This window comes from Trichoplusia ni, chromosome 23 (genome assembly GCF_003590095.1).
Source record: "Trichoplusia ni isolate ovarian cell line Hi5 chromosome 23, tn1, whole genome shotgun sequence".
Classification (NCBI taxonomy): Eukaryota; Metazoa; Arthropoda; class Insecta; order Lepidoptera; family Noctuidae; genus Trichoplusia; species Trichoplusia ni.
In genome coordinates this window covers 5,074,357-5,084,779 of record NC_039500.1, presented here as the reverse complement: position 1 = coordinate 5,084,779, position 10,423 = coordinate 5,074,357, and the positions used below count along the sequence as shown (strand labels likewise).

Sequence of the window (10,423 nt, the reverse complement as noted above, 5' to 3'; positions counted from 1 at the left end):
AATGATTAGTCTATTGGTACCTACATTTTTGATGTTAAGTTTGGTTTATTAAGAAGTCTGACTAAATTTAAAATGGAATAACCTTATTGCTTTAACACATTTAAGTTAGAACTAAAAAAATACTACACTTTAAAAATGTCTAAATGAACGGGAAAAATCTAGAATGATTTCTTGTCACTCTTGACAGATTTTTAAAAGGATTAATGTTTTAGATTTTAATTTTGCTAGTTTCTAGGTTTAAGTTTGACACACATATTCCTTTATTATTCCCAAGATTTTTTAATTTAAAAATATTTTCTTATCATTTCCATTAATTCCGTTGTAATTAAAAAGGTTGTGTGAACTATGATAGTTTCCTCTTTGGTGCCCATATAACTTAAATACGCAATATCTAAATCAACAACATATTAGATATACACGTCTACTATACCGCGTGTAGAAATCGTCTGAGTAGGGTAGACAGGTATCAAAGATTTTGCTGTCCAAACATACGAAATAATCTAAACCAGAAATTTTCTATAACCAATATAACTATATGACGTCACACTAATGACTACACAACATGTGTGCGTTCAAAATAATTGTGCGTAAATTTCAGCTAAAACAAAGCATCGTATTCAATAAACCCGCTCTCAAACTTATTGTTCCAATTAAATGCGACGATTTAACTCCTTTCCTTCCGTCAAACATTGGGCTTAGTGCCAAGAAGTACGTTAAAATATTGTTGTCATGTGGACTAATAGCCATCTGAACACACTATATTATTATACTCATTAGGAAAGATGTAGTATTTGCTAAAACGAGGAAGAATTTAGAGGACATTTTAAAATAAAACCGTCTTATTTATATTTTTTCTATTTTTGTAAGTGTATCTCTTGATGCACGTGCATTCGCATTGTGTAATACGTGTGAACAACACAAGCTTACTCACATACTCGCAACTTATCTATAGGATGTGCAGTTAATAATGACGTAACCTCCTTGTATTAAAGAAGCGCCATTCTATTGTCTTTTCAAATATTGGAAATAGAATTCGAATTTACAAATGGAACAGCAAATTATGTCAACCTGTTTTTAAAATGTAATTTTATCTGATTAACATACAAAAAAGGTTTTACGTGCTTTAATTTCAACAGACTTACAGTTAAAATAAAAACTCGTATAACCTCCTTTCAGCTAAAAAGTTTTAAAAGCTTAACATTAACTCTGGTTGGCATTAAACTAATTAACGTGAACCAAATACGGAGATCCGATAAAGTAAGGTCACGTTGGGATCTGAACGGGGTTAAAGCAAAAGTACTGGCGGAAGCTGTAACTGAATTGTGAGAGGAACTAGGACAGCATAGTGACTATATGTTAACCGATGTCCCCTAAAAGAAAGTTCCAATAGAATGCGGAATTGAGGGCAAAAGGTTGCAAATACAAATACGAGCGTCTAATGTCAGAAGGTGAATAGTTCTGTAGAAATTCACACAGTCTTCACAAATTAAAGCGTGCACATTGACGCGTCTTTTATTCTTAGTTAACCTTACGAAAATAGAAAAACAAAATTATATTCTCGCGTAAAAAACATAATTTATAAAGCTCAGGAAACGGCGCTTTCCTCTCCCACACTTTATCACACAAAAATACATTACGATATTATAAAAAAAACCGTCATATTACTAGGGAATCTGTAACGAAATTATGTTGGTATACAAAATACGAATAAACACAGAAAAAATCACGGTGTGTTAGGAGACTATTCTTGTTCGGAGTCGGAATGCGTTCTGAACATCTGTTGAGCAGTAACTCACGACGACGCTAGCCGTGTAATATTATGTCAAATTATAGATCCAACGATTACAACGGATAGAGTGACCGATGTTGAAGTATAGGTTTTTGGAATATTTAGGTCGTGAATGTAAGATAACGTGAGAATATGCTGTAATGTAATAACTTTATGTAATAAGCGATCAATGGTTAATTAAAAAAGATGAGGTAAGTATTCTTCTACTCACGACTCAGAGACTCTCTTTACTCTACAAAAAAAGATCAAGTGAAAAAAATAAAGATTTTTGCTTTTAGCTTCATTTGATACAAAAAATGTTTTTGAAACTGGAAACGCTGGATAATATAATTTAAATAGTTATAGTAATTATATTTTTGAATTTCCATCAAATACGTATTTTATGATTACTGACTCCTCGTTACCACCAACCATTTTTTTAGAATATCCATCGTTACCATGGCAACGCAAACATACAAATATTTATAATATCTGAAAACAAATAACAAGCAACCATGTCCTAAGATTATCTGGCAGCCATTTTTGAATAGTATTGATTGGAACAGATATCAGATTTGTAAGCAGACCACGGTTTGAATGTTAAGCCAAATTGAAATCAATGTTTAGAGAATCCCTAGAGATATCTAAAATATCGAGAAATTGATAAACGAGTGTTTTAGAAGATGTATTTTAGATTTCTGAAGATAAAGCTGAACAATATAAATATGTTTGAATTTTAAAAGGAATTTATTTTTATATGACTCTTTTATAAACAAACCTAGATAAATGTTATAACGTTCGATATCAGTTATCATTTAAGTTTGTCCCTGAAAAGCATGAAATCATTTAAAAACCTGTAATTTTTTCCAGATTTACTGGTTTAGGTCAGAAGGCTGCTGGCGGTATAAACTCATGTACATGATTGTGTAATGAATTCTCTCAATATTTGTGTTACTATTCGGGAAATTATTAAAACAGCTTACTTGAAATAACAGTTATATTATTCACATTCATAAATTACAACTTTTTATGTCCTTCCACGAGATGTCCAAACAGAATGCCCTTCTTCTTCTCTATTCAAAATTCCCGCCCAGTCACATTTTTCTCGACCGAACATCATAGACTAACGAAATAATGACATTCTGCCTCTTTTAACAAACTAATACTTTTTTTTTTAAAATAAATATAATTTAACATAACAAATTTATTAAAAACATGTTAAATAATTATAAATTCATTACATTCGGCCGTCCGACAACGTGCGATCTCCTGACGCACGTATATAATCAAACATAAACTTAAAAAAAAATAAAAATAATTTTACTCACGAAATTTCATTTCAATCAACTGTAAAGTCTGAATCTGACAGTAAAAACACGTCAATATATCTACATGTCGGTATATCGGCTAATCATGCATTACATTCGTAGGGTAATTTAAAAAAAAAAATCAAACATTGAATTTCATTTCATCTAAACAATTATAAACTAATCCTGTACATATATATTTTTTTAATCCGAATTAATAAATTAGGTATTTATATGTATATTCGTATAGACTATTTTTATAAAATCAAATTAACATACTCTCAAAATTTCATTTAAACCAACTGTAAACTTATCTTATAACTAACCATTATGTTCATTAGGAGATAGAGTATTTTTTTTTTCAAACATTAAAACAAATTTCATGAAAGCACTTGTAGACCAATCATAAACAAATATAAAATATTGAATTTAAATAATTTCATTACATTCGGGCATTATTTGGGCTCAGGTTGACTTTGTGACAGTTCATTGTCACTATTATTGCTTTCGCTATCGGACGAACTACTGCTATTAGCCACTGGATCTACATCATAATTTTTTTCGGCCATATTTATGCTGATCCACGGTCGAATCCTGTCTACTGCTACCACACTATCGAATTTATTCTTACGTTTACTGAAACCGGGTATATCAACAACTTTATACCTATCATTGCCCAAAGCTTCCGCTATTTTGTAGGGGCCTATAAATTTTGACATCAGCTTAGTACTATTACCTTTATTATTAAAATTAGTTCTTGTTATTTTAATTAAATCCCCTGCCTTATAAGTTGGGGCAGGAATTCTATTTTGATCGTATTTTTGTTTTTGTTTAGCCTGGCTAGATTCAATATTTGCGAGAACTTCTTGTCTTACTTCTGTAAGATTTGGATTAAGCTCATTATTAACATCTAGCAAATTACTTAAGCCGTCTCTCAATCTGGTTCCAAACAATGCCTCAGTAGCCGTTTTCTGAGTGGTGGAATTTATGGAATTATTAATTCCCCACTGAATTTTTCCCAGAGACATGTCCCAGTTCCGTTCGTCCTCACCGTCAGAATATTTTGCAAGTGAACTTAAGATCGTTTGGTTGTATCTTTCGGCTTGGCCGTTGGCTCTGGGACACGCTACAGCATTTAACACATGTTTAATACCATGAGTATCACAAAAGGATTTAAAGGCTGCTGAAGTAAAAGAGGTACCTCGATCCGATATTATTCGGGATGGTAACCCGAAGTCATAAAAAACATTCAATAATACTTTAAAAAATTAATTAAAAATTAAAAATGTTTTATTATTATCTTAAACATTGAATGCATACATGTACTGAGGCAGCTCCGGTAAGTTACGAATGTACTTGTGTTGGAGCTGTCTCGCATCTTCCCGTAAATATTACATAATTACAATGTTGGTACCGATTAACAATGGCAATTCTATTATTTTGTTTTAAATACAAAACTTAAAAGTATTTTAATTTAATATTATTTAAAATGCAAAGATTATTTTATTTCAATTGAATTACATTTTTTTTTTTTATATATATTATTATATTAATATTTCACAACTAAAATTAGAGACTGTATATGTGTGTGTATGGGTGGGTGTATGTGCGGGTGTGTTGTGTGTGTGTGTGTGTGTGTGTTGTGTGTGTGAGTGTGCGAGTGTGCGCGCGATTTGTTTTATGCTTTAGCTCATTCTGATAAGGATGTTTTCAGTATCTTCGTACGTTAGTGTATTTAGCCATTTTAGTACTCGTTTTTTACATTCATGTAGCATGAGAGGGTATATCTGAATTTTTGAGTTTATTTTGTTGTAAACGTATGTAGATTGGGTCATATATTGCCTCTGCGCATAAACTGTGCGAACCATAGATGAGTGAGCCATTATATCTCTTCGTCTCTTCCTCTGAGTGGATACATCAAAGGGAAGTGATTTGTGTAGACACAGAGTTAAATTTAGGATATATAATTTCCGAACAGATAGCAACTGACTGACCTTATAGAGGTCAGTAGTAGGAAACCTATAGGGTTTGAAGTACATCACCTTAACTAATGAACGCTGCGCCCTCTCAAGATCAAGGACCTTCATCTTGGAGGCTCCTCCCCATACTGGAATGCAGTAAGCAATTACTGACTGAACCAGAGAAACGTATATTCTATTTAAAAGCTGTGCAGTCATTAAATGGCGAAGTGTTTTAAATATCCAGATAAACTTTCTGATTCTTTTCATTAGAATTTCTAGGTGAGAGTGCCAAGACAATCTTTGGTCAATTATAATACCTAGATATTTTGTATAGCTTACCTTTTCTATAGCCTGACAGTCACAGTTCAAGACACTCCTATTACAAACATGAATTGTGACCCCAAATCCTATATCTGGTTGTGTTCTCTGGTCTGCAGAAAAGCAAATAAATTTAGTTTTGTTGGTGTTTAGACTTAAAAGATTTTCTGTGAGCCATTTTGCTATTTCTGCAAGACCGTTTTCAGAAGCAATTCCTACGTGACTCCATGTAATTCCCGAATAAACAACTGCGGTATCGTCTGCGTAAGAGAAGATTCGGCCACCGTTACTTTTTAAATTACATAAGCTATTAATATAAATCAAAAAGAGTGTTGGGCCGAGCACACTCCCTTGTGGAACGCCATACTCAATTTCTCCTAAGTCACTGTTTAAATTATCAATTTTTACCATTTGTGATCTATTTTGGAGGTAGCTCTCGAATAAGTTGAGAGCTGTGCCTCTTATACCTATGCTTTCAAGCCTACGTACAAGGATAGGGACGGAAACGGTATCAAAGGCTTTTTTTATGTCTATAAACACTGTTAGAACCTTTTGACCTTTATCTACCTTGTCAATAATTTCAGATGTTAGGGCTTTTATGGCGTCTTGTGTTGAGAGCCCTTGTCTGAACCCGAATTGTGAATCTGATATGATTTTATATTTCTGCAAATAGCTGATTAGTCTTTTGTTTAATAGCTTCTCTAGTATTTTAGATATACATGGTAGTACCGCAATAGGCCTGTAATTGTTTATGTCGTTTACGTCCCCACCCTTATACACTGGTGTGATCACTGAACGTTTAAAAATTTTAGGGAAAGTTCCTGTTTTAAAGCAGAGGTTAGCCAGTCGGCATATCAGTGGGACCACTACATCCCGTGATAATTTTAGAAATGTAGTGGGGATCCCATCCCACCCAGGTGCACTCTTTGAGTCTAGACTCATAAGGATACTACTCACTTCCAATGGGTCAGTATCCTCTAGAACAAATGAATTAGAAAAAGTGTAACTGTTTGTGGTTGCCGGTATATCCACCTGGCCTTGGGTGCCAATGCGATCGGCTAGTTGTTTACCTATCGTTCTAAAAAACGTATTAACTCGGTTTAAAGAGTCCTGTGGTTGGGGTGCTACGTTAAGTAAGTGAGCGTTTGAGTTTTTAGGTGTCCTGAACTGCGTTATCTCATTTATTTTAGTCCACAGTTTTCTCGGGTTTTTGGATGATTCCTCTATTTGTTTTTTATGATACTGTCTTTTGAGTTTTTTGATTAGATTGGAACAGAAGTTTCGGAATCGTTTGTAGGTTATTACCAGGATTAAATTAAAACAGTCAATTCTTGTTTGGTGGTGCATTTTGTTTCTTAGCCTAATACATTTTAGTGCACCCGCTGTGATCCAGGGTTTTTTAGTTTTCTTATTACAGGAAACCAATTTGATTTTTGTGTTTTCGAGGAGTGATGATTTTATCACTTCCATTAGTTTTATGGCAAAAGTATCTGGGAGTTTATATGTATCAAAGAGGGCAATGTCTATGTTGCAAAGGGTATTTCGAGCGCTTTCATAGTCTGTTACAGTCACAGTTTTACGTGTTGTTTTTCTTATAGTATGTAAATTGGTTACACCGAGGACTACCATGGCATGGTCTGTTATGGTCGTATTTAGTACAGACACGAAGGCTGAGTATCTAGTTTTATCAAGTCTAATCATGATATGATCGAGACAGTTCTCCTCTCTTGTAGGGAGACAGTGTCCCGGAAGTAAACCATGTACAGATAGCATATTCAGATAGTTAAGCCTATTGGATCTTTTTTGTGTTGTTTCTGTAGGTTTTTCAATTATGTTTATATTAATGTCACCAATCACCACTATATTTTTATGAGAACCACATGCTTCCAGATGACTGTTAACTGAGTTGATAAAATTTTCGGCAGAGTTATTGGATGGCGAACGATAAATTCCTATTATAGTAAAACCCGAGAAAACTATTTGTAAAGCTGAGGCATGTACTATATTTAATTCTGTTATTATGGGCAAATGGTTATTTTTAACATACGCTACGACGCCATCGTTTTGGTTTAGATGATTTGAAGTGCAGTACGATGTATAATTGGGGAGCAATGGTAAAATTTTCGTATTTGAGAGTCTACATTCAGTGAGCAGCAGTATATCGAGGTCCAAAGCAATTTGTTGCAGATTGATTTGCAGGTCGTCAAAATTACGGTATACACTTCTTATATTCTGCGTTAAAATCTTCATTCCAGAATTTCGCACCTCCCCAGGAATGTTAGTGACGTCAATTAATTCTGACTTGGCAATTTCCACACTGTCCAACTCGCCCAAGGTTATCAGATTACTATCCATACATAAGTAAAAACGCTATTAGGGGTATCTCTACAGTCAAATGTTTTAAAATACAGTTATCGGCTTTTATCAATAAAATAAGACAGTAATACTCGTATAGGCGCGCGTGTTCATTTTGTATGTGTGTATTTTGATATGTGTATTGAGGACAAAAAGTGTCCATGCAGAAGTTGTGGGTTGGGTATTTAGTACAAATTAAGTGTGATTGTGTATATATTAGATAGTTTTTTGTGTGAAAAGTCTCATACAAAAATATCCTAGTGAAGAAACTGTTCAAGCAACTTTCTGTATCGAGCTTATAAAGCACAAGAAAGAACAATAGATTTATAAAAAGCAGATTACTAGACATAAAGAAACTTATAGATTTTAGTCAGATACTTTGCATCAGGCTATGCACCTGAGCCTCGCTCCTAACAAGAACGACACTTGCGTTATCATCCTTTCTTATCAGCACTCTGCCGAAAGACGTCCAGCAGTATTTATACTGTTTGGATTTTGCCAGATCTCTGGCTAAGAAAAATAGACGGGCATTTTTCGGAGTTAACTGCTCTGAAATGAATACAGGTACGTCCTCGCCAGTCACGAAACCCAGATGTTTTGCCTGTATTTTGGTCTTGTTCTTCATATTATAAGATTTAGTTTTCTTTAAAAAATCTTGTTTTAAGATCGTAGAGCCTAGGTTTACTATAACAGGAGGGTTTTTACCCTCTTTTTTCCCTTGTGATCTAAAAATGTCTGAAATGTCTCGCTTGCTCATATCAAGATTAATAGTTTTAGCAAAGTAAAGAACCATATTTATTAAATCTTCCCTCGTTTCTTGTGTTTTCCTCGGGACATTTTTTATTTCAATATTATTCTTACGCATGCCACGCTCAAGTTCTTCGATTTTATCCTCCAAAATGATAATATGGTCTTTGTCTTTTTTTGTTTGAAGTTCTAACTGAACTAACTTCTCTTTAAGTTCTTCATTTTGCATTGACAAATTCGAAATGGCAGTTTCTATCTTGAAATTTGTTAGATTAATGTCCTTTAAACTGGCGTTGATATTCTTGAGTTCGTCACGCTGAGTTTCTATGAAGGCCTCAAATAGCTCCTTCATTTCTTGCTTAAATTTATTAAACTCTGCGGGTAAATTTTCTTCCCTCACTCTTTTACTACGCATAGCAATATAATTCGGAGGAGTGACATCAATACACTTTTCAGTGACATTTCCGTCCTCAGACATAGAGCTGTTCATAATTATTGCTTAAAAAGTGGAATATAATAATTATTAATTATAATTTAATGCGTGCTGTCTTCTATACATTTACACGATACGGTTATGCAGGGGAGAGCGAAGCGAAATATTACTTTTATAAATCCAAAAAGATCAGTTGGTGACCGGGATCGAACAAGAGACTCTTACATGCAAGTAAGTACAATATACCACTCAGCCACGATGACAATTACCATGTATATTGAAATTGTGCTTCTTACAATTCTGTTTTTTGTAGAAATAATACTTCTTGCGTCTGTTGTCCTGGTACTTTGTGATTGGAATTCATTCAATGGTAAAAGTATATTTGTCTCGCTCACCCGTAGGAGGGGCTTCCCTGGATATTGCGGTGCACCGCTTGACAGTGAACTCTTCGTGGTTTATGCACTCCTAGTACTTTTTCTATATTTTTGAACTTAATTTTATAATATTTTATTTAAATATTTAATTTAAACTGCGTAAATCTGACACACGTCTACTCGTTACCGAGGTCCGGGGGGAAGAGGAAATACTTTAACCGTTGTTTTAGTTTTAGTATCCTTAACAGCTCTTACAAATAAATACTTGGTAAATCCATCCACTAGGGTGAGAATGTAAGCATTGCCGTTCTTGCTTTTGACAAATGGACCCAAGTGGTCAATGTGAATGGTGTGGAATGGAATGCTTACTTTCTGTATCGGATACAACTGACCACTCTTATGTCGCATCATATTATCCTTATTATAAGCACACTTAATACAGGATTTTACGTACTTTTTAACAAATCTACCTAACTTAGGAAACCAGAAAACAGACTGAATTCTCTCGGTTGTTTTGGATACACCTAAATGACCAGCGTCATCGTGATTCGATTTACATATTTGCCATCGAGCATTGCGAGGAATTACTAAACAAAGCCTATCATCAACCCTCCTGTATACCCTACTGTTTTTAACTACATATTTTTTTCTAATATCTTTAGCTTCTTCATCTGACTCAGGTTTAAGGATTTTATATATTCGCGATATATCGGGATCTGTTATTTGTAAAGTTAAGAGCTAGCTATCAGTTTCAATGCTATAGACTGTGACGGTAGAACTATCGATATCTTCAGGTGTTAATTTGGTGTTACGGCTCAGTGCATCTACATGAGCCATACGGATGCCTGGACGGTACTCTATACTAAAATTGAATTCGCTTATTAAAAGCCACCATCTAGCTATTCGGGGTATTAAATCGCGTTTAGTCAGTGTAGTTCGTAGGGCGTTACAGTCAGTCACAATTTTGAACTCTATTCCCAATAAATATACCCTAAATTTCTTTAATGAGCAAACAATTGCAAGAGTCTCGAGTTCATAAGAGTGCAAGTGCCGTTCCTCAGGGGTGGTTTGCCGGCTAAAATATGCTATTGGTTTGAGAGCGCGCGGTTCCGGCTGCCATTGCATCAATATCCCGCCCACGCCTAAAGAACTTGCATCCG

General features: G+C 34.4%; 1 protein-coding gene across 1 annotated transcript; it reads right to left on the bottom strand.

Moving 5' to 3' along the window:
- Positions 1 to 3,530: 3,530 nt before the first annotated feature.
- On the bottom strand, positions 3,531 to 9,991 carry LOC113505013 (uncharacterized protein K02A2.6-like). Its single transcript, XM_026887531.1, has 2 exons — positions 9,477 to 9,991; positions 3,531 to 4,334 (listed from the first exon to the last, which is right to left on the bottom strand). The coding sequence occupies exons 1-2, from the start codon at positions 9,672 to 9,674 to the stop codon at positions 3,531 to 3,533; spliced, it is 1,002 nt and encodes a 333-aa protein (XP_026743332.1). The 5' UTR covers positions 9,675 to 9,991.
- Between the last annotated feature and the right edge of the window lie 432 nt (positions 9,992 to 10,423).